General features: G+C 42.2%; 1 protein-coding gene across 1 annotated transcript in view; it reads left to right on the plus strand.

The window, feature by feature from the left end:
* LOC137502160 (ATP-binding cassette sub-family G member 1-like) overlaps positions 1–12,527 on the plus strand; it is a 285,436-nt gene extending 272,909 nt beyond the window's left edge. The window contains exon 5 of the mRNA XM_068229153.1: positions 12,260–12,527. Coding sequence (XP_068085254.1) covers positions 12,260–12,527 — 268 coding nt within the window. The remainder of the gene's footprint in view (positions 1–12,259) is intronic.
* The last annotated feature ends 5,130 nt before the right edge of the window (positions 12,528–17,657 follow it).

Below are 17,657 nucleotides of genomic sequence, written 5' to 3' on the forward strand. Positions count from 1 at the left end.
CACAAAATTAAACTAACAGAACTAAAACAAACTTCACCAAATTAAACTAAACTAAATTTCACAACATTAAACTAAATTGAACTTAAAGAAAAAATTAAACGGAGCTAAACTTAACTTCACCAAATTAAACCGAACTGAACTAAACTTCACAAAATGTAATTAAACTGAAGTAAATTAAACGAAACCGCTCTTCACCAAATTAAACTAAACTTCACCAAATTAAATTAAACTTAAGTGAACTAAAGTCAACTACACTAAATTTATTTCAACTAAACTTAATTTTAGCAAATCAAACTGAACTAAACTAAAATTCACCAAATTAAACTAAACTGAACTAAAATTCACGAAATTAAACTAAATATTAACACATTAAACTGAACTGAAGTAAACTTTACAAAATTAAACTAATTGATTCCACTTATGTAAGGCTTCTCCCTTTCACCTTTCTTATCAGACATTCCATGGCCAACTCTTGTTCTCTTCCGACCCCACCGAGCGAGTTGGCCGTGCGGTAAGAGACATGCAGCAGTGAGATTGCATTATGGAGAACCGAGCTCGATAGCTGCAGTCGCTTAAGTGCGGCCAGTATCCAGTAATCGGGAGATATTGGGTTCGAATTCCACTGTCGGCATCCCTGAATATGTTTTTCTATGGTTTCCCATTTTCACTCCAGGCAAATACTGGGGCTGTACCTTAATTAAGGCCACGGCTGCTTCCTTCCCATTCCTAGGCCTTCCCCATCCTATCGTCGCCATAAAACATATCTGTGTCGGTGCGACGTAAAACAAATTGCAACGAAAAAGTCTTCCGACCCTTTCGCTATTAGGTTTCCAGGCCTAGGGGGTCGTTCGTTGTTTAGCGTTACTACAGAATGGTTGTACTTCCTCTTAAAACAGTAATCACCACTTATTATTATTATTATTAGTAAGCAGACCGCGCACCTATGCGACATATGTGCGAGGAATAATAATAATAATAATAATAATAATAATAATAATAATAATAATAATAATAATAATAATAATAATAATAATAATAATAATAATAATAATAATAATGCTGTAATACAGAACAAAATGTGAAATTTTATAGTATTCCGTCACGACCTCACGAAATGGATTTGAACAGACAGTAGACAAACATAATTATAATTACAAAAACAGGCCTCCATGACACAATATAAATAGCTCACAGAAATGCCATATTTTACATACGTAAATTCATGTCCTCGTCCCGAGGTGGTGCAACTCTTTTCAAGCACACCCTTAATTAAAATGAGCTGCATGTACAGTTTTTATCACATACCAGTTCTCATGCTAATCTTAAATTTCTGGCAGTACTGGGAATGAAGCCCGGACCCCCGAGGAAGGCAGCTAGTAGCGCTAACCGCCGCATTACAGAGGTAGACTTAATCATGTTATAAACACAGACACATAATATAAATAATTATTTATTGGCAACTTTAAGTGATTCTGATTCCTGAAACAAAATGTTTATAGTGTAAAAGCGATTTCAAAATCAGGAATTTTAATTGGTCCAACATCAAGCCAACAGAACATTCACAGCTTTGTGAGGTTAGTATAAATTTTGCTAGAGAAAAATGAAGTAATAATCACCAAGTTTATTTGATTTGCTTTTGTTTAAAGCTTGTCTATCAAACTACTTTGCTGACCATATCTTCAGTAATATCTTTACCTGCAGCTTCATTTTAAGGAGCAGATGGAGGAAGGAAGCTGCTAAAATGAAATACCATCCCTATAAATTTTGACGTTCCTAATGCCCTGAAATCTATTTCGTATGTCAGGTAGGCCCGCAAGGGAAGAGACCTGCCTTCAATGCTTGTATATAAAATTGTGTTTCCCAATTTATTGCAATACGTATCGTACTAATTTTTATAATTCATATAAATCTATGACCTCTCAGATTCTTTAACCTTTAGACACAATTTTCTTGATAAGGTAATGAAAAATTTGCATAACATATTAAAATTATTATTTTATTATATAAAATGTATATCACTCTATTATAATAAACACGCGTCCTCATCCCGAATTGGTGAAGTTTTTTTTTTTTTTCAGGCCCTCCCCCTATGGAGGTGAGCTGTATATATTATTTGAACCACAGACCAGCACTCCTGCCATTCTTAAATTTCTGGTAGTACCGGGAATCGAACCCGTTACGCTACGTAGACCATCACACTGTTGATGATGGTGATGATGATGCTTGTTGTTTACAGGGACCTAACATCTAGGTCATCGGCCCCTATGGTACGAAATGAGACGAAGTGCGATGACAATTTAAAAGTACAAAATTCATCCACCGACCAGAATTCAAAACGTGATGATGAGGAATGAATTGATGAACATGAATTTAAAACAATCAGTGGATAAGACAAGCAATGCTTCACATTCCCATAAACAATATTACTGACCAAGGGACTGCTTCCAAAGCCCAATCCTGAATTGATGACGCTTGTCTAAATGGGGCAATATCTATGTCAACGATCCCGCATAATGGCACTTATCGCTAGTAAAGGAGAACCATGGTATTTCTCAAGTTGCGGTACTAATCAAAGGTAGCGTAAACTCACGGTGTTCCAAATATTATGATACTACTCAAAAGTATTGTACCTCGTACAGGTAACGCAGACCTATGGTGTTTCTCACAAAATGACGCCACTCATAGCCAACGCAAACCAATGAGGTTCCTCACCTAGGTGTACTAATCACGGGTGCGGGTATTCCCGTGGTGTTCCTCACATAGTGGGCACTAATCACAGGCAACGCAGACCCATGGTGTCGCTCACATGGGTACGACGCACGGGTACTGGAAACCCACAGTCCACACACACACACTGCTGCTACTAATCACAAACCTATTGTGTACCTAATATAGTGGTACAACTCGCAAGTAAAGGCGACCCATGGTGTACCCCGCGTGATGATACTAATCAAAAGTAGTTTCATGGTTCTAAGACAGTCATCCATTGGTCGCCCCTTTTAGTCGTCTCTCACGACAGGCAGGGGATACCGTGGGTGTATTTTTCGTCTGCGTTCCCCCACCCACAGGGTGTAGAGAGAGAGAAAAAAGAAGAAGAAAGAAGGGATCCGTCACTTCGAAAAATGAAGTAACGGACGATGAAAAGCAAGGGCCACGAAGGGCGTGAAAATGAAAGACCCCCTAGGCCTCTAATACTGTCGGGGTCGGAAAAGAACAAGAGTTGACCAAGGAAGGTCGGACAGGAAAGTGAGGAGCCTGGCACAAGTAAGTGGAAGCAATGCCAAGACTCAGGTAAGGGTCCCGTGGTCGCCAACACACGCTCCCAAGTTGAGAGCCCCTTGGGCCCCTTTTAGTCGCCTCGTACGACAGGCAGGGGATACGGCGGGTGTATCCTACATGTGCGTCCCCCACCCGCAGGGATTCATCACACTGTTGTCATAATGATTTTATTAATGCTGTTTTAGGCCACCAAATGGGCTATCAACTGAGGTAACTTCCTATCAGCAGTCCACGACCAGATTTCATACTCTTTTATTTCGGTTCCTCCCGCGTACCTGTGTGTAATCATTGAATTTTAACCGTCCGCACTTATTTGATCATTACATTATTTTGTTCATGCTTACGTAGCCTAAATTAGGCCTACTTGCTGAAAAAATTATGATAAATTTAATAATAATGTTATTGGCTTTACGTCCCACTAACTACATTTTAACGGTTTTCGGAGACGCCGAAGTGCCGGAATTTAGTCCCGCAGGAGTTCTTTTACGTAGCAGGAAATCTACAGAAACTAGGCTGACGTATTTGAGCACCTTCAAACACCACCGGACAGAGCCAGGATCGAACCTGCCAAGTTGGGGTCAGAAGGCCAGCGTCTCAACCCTCTGAGGCACGCGGCCCGGCTATGATAATTATGTCATATAGTCTGGTTTTAATTCCAATGAAAATGTTCACAATATATGATAACTGAGTTCTTATAGATGAAAAAAGTAGTTATCATTATGTCACAATTCGCACTTTACAGGAGAACTATTAATCACGTGTAATCCGAGGCAAATAAAACTAATTTTAACAGCTTTTGTGTTCTTCAATCCATGTTTTGAATATGAAACTCTCCTATACTCGTTCGTGATCTGTTTACCCTTCAGGGTCGGTTTTTCCCTCGGACTCAGCGAGAGATCCCACCTCTAGCGCCTCAAGGACAGTGTCCTGGAGCTTCAGACTCTGGGTCGGGGGATACAACAAGGGAGGATGACCAGTACCTCGCCCAGACGGCCTCACCTACTATGCTGAACAGGGGCCTTGTGGGGGGATGGGAAGATTGGAAGGGATAGACAAGGAAGAGGGAAGGAAGCGGCCGTGGCCTTAATTTCAGTACCTTCCCGGCATTTGCCTGGAAGAGAAGTGGGAAACTACGGAAAACCACTTCCAGGATGGCTGAGGTGGGAATCGAACCCACCTCTACTCAGTTGACCTCCCGAGGCTGAGTGGGCCCCGTTCCAGCCCTCGTACCACTTTTCAAATTTCATGGCAGAGCCTGGAATCGAACCCGAGCCTCCGGGAGTGGCAGCTAATCACACTAACCACTACAAACAGAGGCGGAACTCTCCTATAGGCAACATGAAAATGCTGTAGGGAACGCCCACATTGAGTTCCAAAATGGCGGCTCCATGATTAACATTCGTGGCCTGACCTGTGCATATAGACCTTGTCTCCCATTAGCGCACGGAGCCTATAGGCACAACACAAAACCGGTTAATAATTGCATCGATGTGCATTCCTTCTACAATAATTTACACTCTGCAACATTACTTTTTTTCTTCTATCACATAATTAAACTAGACGACCTCAAGTGAGGCAGGTTTGAATCTCGTCCTAGTTGACCTTGATCGTTCAAGAGTGATCTTCTTCCTGACTTCTTGTTCTTGTAAAAAGGATCCACGTGTGAAGTCGTTTATTTGCACAGCACAACACGAACTTTGTTAATAACTCTCTCATTGCATCTTGCTTTTCTTTACGAGTTGTTTTACGTCGCACCGACAGGTCTTATGGCGACGATGGGATAGGAAAGGGCTAGGAGTAGGAAGGAATCGGTCGTGGTCTTAATTAAGGAGCATTTGCCTGGTATGAAAATGGGAAACCACGGAAAAGCATCTTCAGGCCGACAACGGTGTTCGAACCCACTATCTCCCGAATGCAAGCACACAGCTGCCCGTCCCTAACCGTACGGCCAACTCGCCCGGTTGTGGATCTTTACAACTACATTCAGGTTTGGGCGAATAGAATGCTACAGTTTTGCAAATCTCGTGGTGAAATCTGTATAGGCTACTGCAAAACGGGTGATTGTGTGTCTCATTTCGTAGTTTAGTGCCTTTCTATTCTACTGGTAGTATGTCCTCCGATTGGGATCTTCATCTTATCTGCATGAAGTTCTTGAAGCAGCTCGGTGGTAGATGGTCATACAGTCGGAGGGCTGTATTTAGACAGGCAAACAAGAACAAGACTTATCTTTCAGATTACTTTTGTTTAGCAAAGTCATCTCCGTACAAGCCATGAAGGCCCTGGAAGGGAGGGGGGTGGGGGTGGTAAATGCCTCCACTATCTGTAACCTCGGTACGAGGGGGGGGGGAGGTGTAGAGTGGTTAGCACCCCTGTGGGTGGGGGCGTTAGAATAACACCCGCGGTATCCCCTGCATCTCGTAAGAGGCGACTAAAAGGGGCCCCAGGGGCTCTTGACTTGGGAGCGTGTATTAGTCCTGGCACTGCTCCTATCCAACTCCCTTGGTCAACACTTGTTCTTTTCCGACCCCGACGGTATTAGAGCAATCGAGGCCCAGGGAGTCTTTCATTTTCACGCCCTACATTTCCCTTGTTTTCTTTGGCCGATACCTTCATTTTCAAAGTGTCGGATCCCTTCAATATTTTCTCTCTGATTAGTGTTAATAGAGGATGAATGCCTAGTTGTACTTCCTCTTAAAACAATAATCACGACCACCACTAGAGTAATTAGCTCTATGTCCGGCCGCCTTTGCCACGAGAAATTAACCTTGGACTCATTTTTTGGGTAGGCTGAGTGAACCTCAGAGCCATATACACCTCTGGAGTGTATATCTCGTTTCTTAATTTTTTCACTTTCTGGCTGGAAATCGCCTTTACCGCCTCGGCCGGAATAGTCCATATATTATCTAAAGCTTATGTTACAACAGGCATCACTTTTACCTTGAAAGACCTCATTGCCGATTTTAGAGACATTTTCCTAAGACCGAGCGAGTTGGCCGTGTGGTTAGTGGTGCGCAGCTGTGAGCTTGTATTCGGGAGATAGTAGGTTCGAACCCCACTGTCGGCAGCCCTGGAGATAGTTTTCTGTGTTTTCCAATTTTCACACTAGGGAAATGCTGGGGCTGTTCCATAATTAAGGCTACGGCCACTTTCTTCTAGCTCTTAGCCTTTCCTATCTCATCGTCGCCATAAGACCTATCTGTGTCTGTGCGACGTAAAACAAATAGTGAGAAAACACTGAGATGACTAATATCTTGCATTGATATGACGGCACAGATATTTTCTTTGATGGCGCGTCTAAATAATTCTTCTTTTATAACGGCAGTGTTATTCCTAGGTACTTGTACTGAGTAGATTGAAGTAAGAGGTCATGTTTGCTCTTCCGCATTTCCTGAAGATCACTGCAGCCGTTTTCCTAGAAGTTATTGGGCCCATACTTACTTCTAATTAATCGAGGCCCTCTTGTAGGTCTTCTCTTAATTTCGAGGCCAGCACCGTATCATCAGCGTATATGACCGCTTTTACTCTCTCGGTTTGTACTACATCTGCAGTTGCTACATTAAATAGAAAAAGCCTTATAGGATCACCATGAAGCTCCTTGTTTGTTTGTTTGTTTGTTTGTTTGTTTGTTTGTTTGTTTGTTTGTTTGTTTGTTTGTTTGTTTGTTTGTTTGTTTGTTTGTTTGATCAATAGGTCCCGAACTGCTTATTCATTTATCCATTTCCACCTGGTTATTATGTAACATGACTTTGAAAAATATATCATCACTTTATTCTTCCCCAAACTAGTGACAAAGAATATCACAAAATAATAATAATAACTAGTTCATACCTGGCGTGCGCTGCTACGCCTCAATTAATAAAAGGTGGTTTTTAACTAATTCTACTTTATGCAATTTTTATTAACATTTTTATTCATAATTTTTGTTTTATTATTATTTATATTTTTCTTACTATATTTACTTGTAATTTTACTTACAAAACAAAGGAACAATTATTGCAAATATGTTCTATTTTTAGATTCCTACGTCTATTAATTTGATCAAACTATTTCTATTTGCTTACATAAATGGCGATTTATTTGTATTATGCATGATGTTCATTGCAACGCGAGTTGACCCATGACATTCTTTGTTTTCCCATCTGGTGCGAAAACAAACAGATTCCTCGGCAATGATGTGCCTAGTTACATGACTGTACATCTGGAAAACACTGCATGTTGGATTGCTATTTCCAAACGACAGGCAGTGAGTTACTTAGTTACATGAACCTCCTAGCAAGCAATGCACTTCATCAAACATGGCGGCGTGTTCCCATCCTCCTGTATACAGCCACGGTCATGAACCTCCTAGCAAGCAATGCACTTCATCAAACATGGTGGCGTGTTCCCATCCTCCTGTATACAGCGAGGGTCATGAACCTCCTAGCAAGCAATGTACTTCATCAAACATGGCGGCGTGTTCCCATCCTCCTGTATACAGCGAGGGTCATGAACCTCCTAGCAAGCAATGCACTTCATCAAACATGGCGGCGTGTTCCCATCCTCCTGTATACAGCGAGGGTCATGAACCTCCTAGCAAGCAATGCACTTCATCAAACATGGCGGCGTGTTCCCATCCTCCTGTATACAGCCACAGTCATGAACCTCCTAGCAAGCAATGTACTTCATCAAACATGGTTAGCTGCCTCTGTGGATCAGCGGTAGAGTGTCGGCCTCTGGATCCCAAGATAGCGGGTTCAAACCCGGCAGAGGTAGTCGGATATTTGAAGGGCGGAAAAAAGTCCATTCGACACCCCATGTCGTACGATGTCGGCATGTAAAAGATCTCTGGTGACACATTTGGTGTTTACCCGACAAAATTCATTAAATCTCAGCCATAGACGCCCAAGAGAGTTTCGGTTTACTCGGCCTGCCATCTAGTGGGCCTAGAGTAAAACGGAACGTCGAAATTGACGAGCAGACAGCCAGATGGCGTCAAATTGAAATGTCTGCACACGGTAGCTGAGGCCATACGATTCTTACTTTTTAAAATTATTATTATTATCAAACATGACGGCGTGTTCCCATCCTCCTGTATACAGCCACGGTCATGAACCTCCTAGCAAGCAAAGAACTTCATCAAACATGGATGCGTGTTCCCATCCTCCTGTATACAGCCACGGTCATGAACCTCCTAGCAAGTAATGTACTTCATCAAACATGGCGGCGTGTTCCCATCCTCTTGTATACAGCCACGGTCATGAACCTCCTAGCAAGCAATGCACTTCATCAAACATGGATGCGTGTTCCCATCCTCCTGTATACAGCCACGGTCATGAACCTCCTAGCAAGCAATGTACTTCATCAAACATGGCGTCGTGTTTCCATTCTCCTGTATACAGCATTTCTTGCCGGACTATCATGATACAGAATAGGACGCTGTCCGTCAAGGTCGACCCAAATCTTGGTGCGACTTTGTAGGTAATTAAATGAATTACATAAAATAAGCACATTTCCGTTCACTTTTCAAGAAATGCAAGATTTTTCCTGTACTACTGAGACGATTTGGAAGATTTTGGTACAAACCGCACCTTTTAACTACTTCTGGTTTAAGAGCTTGAGTTTTGTGAAACATACGCGTTAGCGTTTTATGTATAATAATAATAATAATAATAATAATAATAATAATAATACGCATCTGAAACTATTATAACTGGTGGCAGATCTCGAATAAAGGTGATCGAAAAACAAGAAAGTAAAGTCCTCAGGGAAATCTTAGGAACTGAGTGCGAAAATGAAATTTGGATGGAAAAAAATTGCATGAAATCTATCAAGTTACAGAAAGATATTACAGATACAATCAGGAAACGGCTATTACAATTATATGGTCACTTATATAGAGTGGCCAACGGCTGTAACCGTGTTGAAACACCGGATCCCTTGAGATCTCCGAAGTTAAGCGACATTGGGCATGGTCAAAGTGTGGAAGGGTTGCCACGCGCTGTTGGTTGGGGGTGAGGGAATGGAGGAGCGGAAAGGAACTGGCCACCCTACCGGACGTAAACTCCGGCTTAGGTGCATCTCTGCGGATATTCGGACCTGCCTTCGGGAAGAATACACCCTTACCTTATATAGAATGGATAATAACAGGCTCAAAAAGAAAATTTTAAACTTAGTCTTATTAATGAAAAATCGCAATAATTGTCTAAAAGAAATCAGTGAAGACATGAATAAAATTGGCATCAATGAAGAAACCATTCAAGACAGAATAAAATTCAGAATCTTAATTCACAAACACCAATTTTCTGTAAAGCTCACCCGACTAAATACAGGATGGACTGAACAACGTTATAAGGAACACAGCGAGAGGATGAAGATAATAATGTTATTTGCTTTACGTCCCACTAACTACTTTTTAAGATCTTCGGAGACGCCGAGGTGCCGGAATTTAGTCCCGCAGGAGTTCTTTTACGTGCCAGTAAATCTACCGACACGGGGCTGTCGTATTTGAGCACCTTCAAATACCACCGAACTGAGCCAGAATTGAACCTGCCAAATTGGGGTTAGAAAGCCAGCGCCTTAACCGTCTGAGCCACTCAGCCCGGCAGAGGGTGAAGAGATTTTGGGAAGAGAAGAAGAGAAAAAAATGGTGCTAGTAAGTTCAAACGCGCTCCTTAGTTGGATATAACGAATCAACAACAACTATAATAATAATAATAATAATAATAATAATAATAATAATAATAATGAGTCCAAGGTTAAATTCATGGGGAAAATCTCAGAACATTTTGAAATCAAAACGGGAGTAAATCAAGGAGATGGGCTCTCGCCTTTACTCTTCAACTGCGACCTTGAGAAAAGTGATACCAGAATGGTGCAAACAGAAATTAATCCTCAAAATTCACCAACCAATCACTTTAGGCAAAGGAAAATTAGCGATAAATTGCCTAGTATTTCCAGCGACCTAGCAGTCTCAACCCGAGACATATCAACAGCCTAAAATTAGATTGAACTCTTGAAGAAATTGCGGAAAAGTCTGCCTTTAGATATGTTTTGAAAAGACAGAATACATGATCTGACACTAACAAGACTAAAATTCATGAAGACAAAATATTTCTAGATTAAATGAGTATCACAATTTAAATATATTGTTGAAAAAATTCAGAAAAATGGACTCGAAACAAAAGCTAATTAAATCAGAAGTCAGAAGATGGAAACTGCAAATCGAATAACTCAATATACCTTCTATCTTAATCTGTTTACCCTCCAGGGTTGGCTTTTCCCTCGGACTCCGCGAGGGATCCCACCTCTACCGCCTCAAGGGCAGTGTCCTGGAGTTTCAGACTTTAGGTCGGGGATACAACTGGGGAGAATGACCAGTACCTCGCCCAGGCGGCCTCACCTGCTATGCTGAACAGGGGCCTTGTGGAGGGATGGGAAGATTGGAAGGGACAGACAAGGAAGAGGGAAGGAAGCGGCCGTGGCCTTAAGTGAGGTACCATCCCGGCATTTGCCTGGAGGAGAAGTGGGAAACCACGGAAAACCACTTCCAGGATGGCTGAGGTGGGAATCGAACCCACCTCTACTCAGTTGACCTCCCGAGGCTGAGTGGACACCGTTCCAGCCCTCGTACCACTTTTTCAAATTTCGTGGCAGAGCCGGGAATCGAACCCGGACCTCCGGGGGTGGCAGCTAATCACGCTAACCACTACACCACAGAGGCGGACACAATATACCTACAACAAGAAAGTTATCTCCAAACACACAAAACCAGACATTACAATACAGACATTAAACCAGAATGTCTTTATGGATCAAAAACTCTAAATCTGAACAGAAATCAGACATTGAATACACTGAGAAAAAGGAACGCAAAATCATAAGAAAAATTCTACGCCCAAAACTCGCCGACTGACAAAATACCGACTTAAAAGTAGACAGGAAATATAACAAAAGTCAAATATTCATAGGGACATTAGGAAACGCAGGTTGAGATTCTAACGGCATATTAAAAGAATGCACCCAATAATATTCTTGTTATTGTTTATTAATGGTATCCTCCGAAAGAAATGCTTTGTGAAAGGAGCCTCACATGTCCCAAGGACTAAGATATCCCTGGTCTGATTTTGGCGAACAATACATTTCTGCTGACATTAAGACATGTCAGGACGCAAAATAGTATCAATTCTTAAGAGACCGGGAGAGTTGGCCGTGCGGTCAGGAGCGCGCAGCTGTGAGCTTGCATTCGGGAGATATTGGGTACGAACCCCCACTATCGGCAGCCTTAAAGATGGTTTTCCGTGGTTTTCCATTTTTACTCTAGGCTGTACATTAATTAAAGCCACAGTCGCTTCCTTCCCACTCCTAGCCCTTTCCTTTTCCATCGTCGCCATAAGACTTATCTGTGTCGGTGCGACGTAATGCCAATTGAAAAAAAAATATTTATACGCTATACCTGCCATAGGTATCAGCCAAATATAATATTCTTCTTGGTCGGTGGTTTATCAGAAGCCTCCTTTTTGGATCCAGAGGTACCCTGCCGAAAAACACAGCCACTATCCTCCAAAATTTTAAAAATATTTTTTTTTATGACATAGAGAAGATCATAAGATATTCTCTACAAATTATACATTTGCATTTATACTTGAAATCGTAATCTTCTTATGATGAATTTTACAGGAAAATATTTCATTATTGTAATTATATACTGTGAGTTTTGTATTCTGGACCTTTATGGTCATCCTCACTGGAGGACGGACGAATTATTTTTCATAGACCTAAATCTTACTACGTACTAAGAGTTGAATTTTTATATTAATCCACAGAAAACCACAGTTAAATGATGTTAAAGGGGGCAAAATGGACTTAACTTTCACCGTTCTAGTTGGTTTCCTACCTGGCATCTTCGGTTTCTTCCGAAATGACATATCTTTCTTATCTTATTCATTGCTTCCCTAAATAAGCTACAAGCTCAGAAATTCACTTGCATCGTTATTTTTTCCAGAGGTTTGGACAGTGTAGCCACGAAGCAAATGATGAGGGTCCTGAGTCTACTGGCCGAGCAGGGTCGAACCGTGGTATGTTCAGTACACCAGCCCTCAGCCACCATCTTCAACCAGTTCGACCAGGTGTATATCCTCGCCAGAGGGCAGTGCGTGTACCAGGGGGAGCCCAGAGATCTCGTTCCGTTCCTCGAGGACAGCGGGCTCATTTGTCCCACAACTCACAACCCAGCAGACTTCAGTAAGTCAGCATTATCTTTTATATCTTAATATTATTACTACTCTAGCATGACATTCTCCTCAGGTTAATTTTTGAGGGTAAAATTCTGGGGAAGAAAACACGGGGCCAACCAAGAAGGACTTATATTAAGAAAATCGTCGATGAACTAGGTATGAAGAAAGTGGCAGAGAACCGTTCCAGCAACAAGAACTTTCAAAATTTAATATCTTGTACATGCTATGTGCAGCTATTTATCCCCCACGTTTCTTCCCGCTCTGATCCACGGAAATGCATGTAATAATAATAATAATAATCATCATCATCATCTCTTTACCCTCCAGGGTAGATTTTTTCCCTCGGACTCAGCGAGGGATCCCACCTCTACCTCCTCAAGGGCAGTGTTCTGGAGCTGCAGACTCTCAGTCGGTGGATAAAACTGGGGAGGATGACCAGTTCCTCGCCCAGGCGGTCTCACCTGCTATGCTGAACAGGGAACTAGTTGGGGGATGGGAAGATTGGAAGGGATAGACAAGGAAGAGGGAAGGAGGCGGCCGTGGCCTTAACTTAGGTACCATCCCGGCATTTGCCTGGAGGAGAAGTGGAAAACCACAGAAAACCACTTTCAGGATGGCTGAGGAGGGAATCGAACCCCCCTATACTCAGTTGACCTCCCGAGACTGAGTGGACCCCGTTCCAGCCCTCGCACCCCTTTTCAAATTTCGTGGCAGAGCCGGGAATCTATCCCGGGCCTCCGGAGGGTGGCAGCTAATCACACTAACCACTACAGAGGCGGACTGTAATAACAATAATGGAGTTAATGTGCCTTATGTGACTTCTTTACGAAGATACGTATTGATATAAGAAGAGATCTTCATTGGAGTAATCATCTGAACGGGATTGTAAATAAAGGTTACAGTTCTCTTCATATGGTTATAAGGGTATTTTGGGGCGTATCAGTCACTGTTAAAACCCAAGTTAGTGTATGCTTCTTTTTTCTTTTCTTTTTTTTTTTTTTTTTCGCTAGTTGCGCTACGTCGCACCGACACAGATAGGTCTTATGGCGACGATGGTACAGGAAAGGGCTAGGAGTGGGAAGGAAGCGGCCGTGGCCTTAATTAAGGTACAGCCCCAGCATTTGCCTGGTGTGAAAATGGGAAACCACGAGTGTATGCTTCAATTGTATGCGACTATCCCTAGGATTACTCGAGTAGAGAACTGGGAAAGATCACAAAGAAAGTAACACGCTTTGTTTTAGGTGATTTCCGACAAACGACCAGTGTTATGAAAATGTTGCAAACTTTCGGCCGGGAAGACTTGGGGGGAAGGAGACGAGCCGCTCGACTAAGCGGGATGTTCCGAGCTATCAATGGAGAGATCGTGTAGAATGACGTTGATAGACAAGTAACCTTGAGTAGAGATTTTAAAACTAGGAAATATCATAATATAATGATACAGGGAATTCAATACGACAAACTGAGGCAAATGTGCGTTTATAGGGACGGTAGTGAAGGAATGGAATAATTTACCATGGAAGTGTTCGATAAATTTCCAAGTATTTTGACATCGTTTACGAAAAGACTAGCTAAAGAACTGATAGGGTATCTGACACCTGAAGGACAGCCCTAAATTCAGATCAGTGGTAGATGATAGTAAACTTACGTCATCAAGATGGCGGTGAGCTTCATGTAATATTTAACAACCTACCACCTCTCCTACCATTCTTAAATATCCAACAGTACCGGGAATCGAACCCGGGACACTTTCTCTTTTAAATATTTCTAACATGGTTTTCTAGCTTCAAAGTTCTCAGTGTGTTTACATTAAGGCCTTGAATGTCTAAGTCTTTAAAAATTCTTCTTCTTCTTCTTCTTCTTAATCTGTTTACCCTCAGCGAGGGATCCCACTTCTACCGCCTCAAGGGCAGTGTCCGGAAGCGTGAGATATTGGTTCACGGGATACAACTGGGGAGGATGACCAGTACCTCGCCCAGGCGGCCTGCTGAACAGGGGCCTTGGTGGGGGATGGGAAGATTGGAAGGGATAGACAAGGAAGAGGAAAGGAAGTGGCCGTGGCCTTAGGTTAGGTACCATCCCGGCATTTTCCTGGAGAAGAAATGGGAAACCACGGAAAACCACTTCCCACCTCTACTCAGTTGACCTCCCGAGGCTGAGTGGACCCCGTTCCAGCCCTTGCACCACTTTTCAAATTTCGTGGGAAGCGAACCCGGGAGTGGCAGCCAATCACACTAACCACTTCACCACAGAGTTGCACTTAAAACATCTTACAAAGCAATATAAAACAAATGTCTTTACACCATCCTTGAATGCGATTCAAGGATGAAAATAAATGTTAATTCCGCACGGACTGAAACCTGTAGCTGCAGCAACATGCCAGACCTCTCAGTGCAGTGGGTAGCCTGACCGTAGGGGCTTCGCATTTGAACCAACCTTCACTCGTATGGAACTACTGTACTGTACGTTGGTTCCACATCTCTCTTCGTGGGAAATCTCTCAATATACGTAGTGTAATGTGTTTTAGTCCGCCTCTGTGGTGTAGTTGTTAGTGTGATTAGCTGACACCTCCGAGGCCCGGGTTCGAAATTTGAAAAGTGATCAACTGAGTCAGGGGTTCGATTCCCACTTCAGGCAACATCGTAGTGGTTTCACACTTATTGTGTAGGCAAATGCCGGGATGGTCATAGCTACCGTAGCGGTCCTGGGGCATACAAGGTCCCCCACTGTACTTCGCCCTTACAGGCTATTCCCTACTTCATACCGTTGCCCGTCCCCAACGACGCGGACGAAGGTTTGGACTTATGGGGGACGACTGCATGCAATGGCATTTTTAAGGATGAAAATCACATATATCATAATTAGGGCCCGGATTTTTATGCAGTAAGCGGTTAGATTGGAAACTAATTTGCTTAGTAGGAAGTGCCGGCCACCCGCTCTTCCATAACGTAGCAAGAGTAACATAAATTATAGGGGTTCTGATGGGCCGCACCCCTAATGTTTATGCAAACCCCGTGGCATAGTCGTTGTGAAGGTAGACTATACTTGTTACTCGCTTCAGGAAGTTTGCATTCTAACCTATTAATGCATAAAAATCCGGACTGTAGTCATAATATTCATGAAAATGTTAATCGCTTAGCAACCTGCTAAGTACACAATGTATTGCGGGCCAGGATAAGCCTTTATCTGCAATTTATTATTGGAGTGCCATTTAGAGACTTGATTTTAGGATTACTGAAAGTAGACCGAGCTTAGAGGTCTGTCAATGCCTGATGATTCACCGGCAGGTAATTGCGGAGAAAATAAAACACAAATGAAACAAATCGGTCCAGTAGAACGGACGGGCGGGCTGGACAAATCTGTTTTTAGACAACTTTTTAATACGGTACATTGTTTTTAATAGATGTGTACTGAATACCATGAAATAGACGCCGAAAATAATTTCCCTCTCCCCTGGAAAATTATTTGTTGGTTACATCCTTATTCCGGGGAGGTCTTCAAGTGTATACCACCAATTCTCCTCCATAGCCGGCTAACGTTCAGATGGTGAGATATTTCCCACCGCTGCAACCGAACCGGCTAACCACGGTGTGAGACCACGTAGACTTGGTCTCGTCCTGAGTGCGAACAAGTGAGTACCTGAAGGGGATGATTTGGGTTTGATACACATTAATGAGTCGAGATTGCGACCAGATATAAAGTAGAGACGCTTGGAAGACCGCACCCAAGAGTTAAGGAGTTTATCAAAAATTTAAAGTCTGAAGCGGAGCACTCCAATCTAAAAATAATGAAAATATAAATCCACATGGAAGGGGTTAAAAGGAAGAAGTACGTGGCGCTAGATGAAAGAATCGCGAAAATAATAGTAGTAATAATAATAATAATAATAATAATAATAATAATAATAATAATAATAATAATAATAATAATAATTTTAAGGCTAATGCCTTGTCGATGCATCCACTCACTTCTTTCATTGGCATAATAATAATACCGGGCGAGTTGGCGGTGCGGTTAGGGGCATGCGGCTGTGAGCTTGCAACCGGGTGATAGTGGGTTCGAATCCCACCGTCGGCAGCCCTGAAGATGGTTTTCCTGGGTTTCCCATTTTCACACCAAGCAAATGCTGGGGCAGTACCTTAAAAAATTAAGGCCACGGTCGCTTCCTTCCAACTCCTAGGCCTTTCCTATCCCATCGTCGTAATAAGACCTATCTGTGTCGGTGCGCCGTAAAGCCACTAGCAAAAATTAATAATAATAATAATAATAATAATAATAATAATAATAATAATAATAATAATAACCTATTAATAATACAACTCTCACTAATCCATCATAACGAACTACCCCTCTAGTTATGTTATACAGTAACAAAGATAATCTTTTAAATGGTAAGATTACCTCAAACTAAATTATTAAACATTTTCAATAAGAAAAATATATTTTTTAATATGGTTAGGTTATCTAAAACATCTCAATGTACCATTTAATGTTAATACTACTAGAACAAAAATTACATATGAGACTGTTTTGAAAATTGTATCTGTTTTATGTATCTCACGTCAACACTAATCTCGTGTTCGCAATCAAGACGCAACCCGTAGACTTGACGCCTTAATCATGAAGGCTACCAGGCGGGCAGCCAGTAAATGATGAACAATGAAAATCCACAGCCTGTTTCCAGTCATTCGACCGGGTCAGGAATGGAATGAATGAAGCCCCCATCTAGCGGCGAGGATACGAATTGTGCCGGCTGCCGAAGCCTGTCGCACTCCTATGGAACAATAATAAATGACTGACACATGAAATGAAATGTTAATGGAGAGTGTTGCTGGAATGAAAGATGACAGGGAAAACTGGAATACCCGGAGAAAAACCTGTGCCGTCTCCAGTTTGTCCAGCACAGATCTCACATGGAGTGACCGGGATTTGAACCACGGTATCCAGCGGTGAGAAGCCGACGCGCTGCCGCCTGAGCCACGGAGGCTTCGCCAGAAAATGATAAATTGATAAAATAGTTAGACATGTAGTAAAAAGGCCATATTACGGTACTTATTTGAATCAACACCTCAAATGCAAGTCTAGTTTACCACATCATACTGAAATAACAAGCTATGTATGCCAAGACGCCATCCCCACATCCAAAACGAGAACCGGTCTTTTATGACT

This window comes from Anabrus simplex, chromosome 9, assembly GCF_040414725.1.
Source record: "Anabrus simplex isolate iqAnaSimp1 chromosome 9, ASM4041472v1, whole genome shotgun sequence".
In the NCBI taxonomy this organism is placed as follows: domain Eukaryota; kingdom Metazoa; phylum Arthropoda; class Insecta; order Orthoptera; family Tettigoniidae; genus Anabrus; species Anabrus simplex.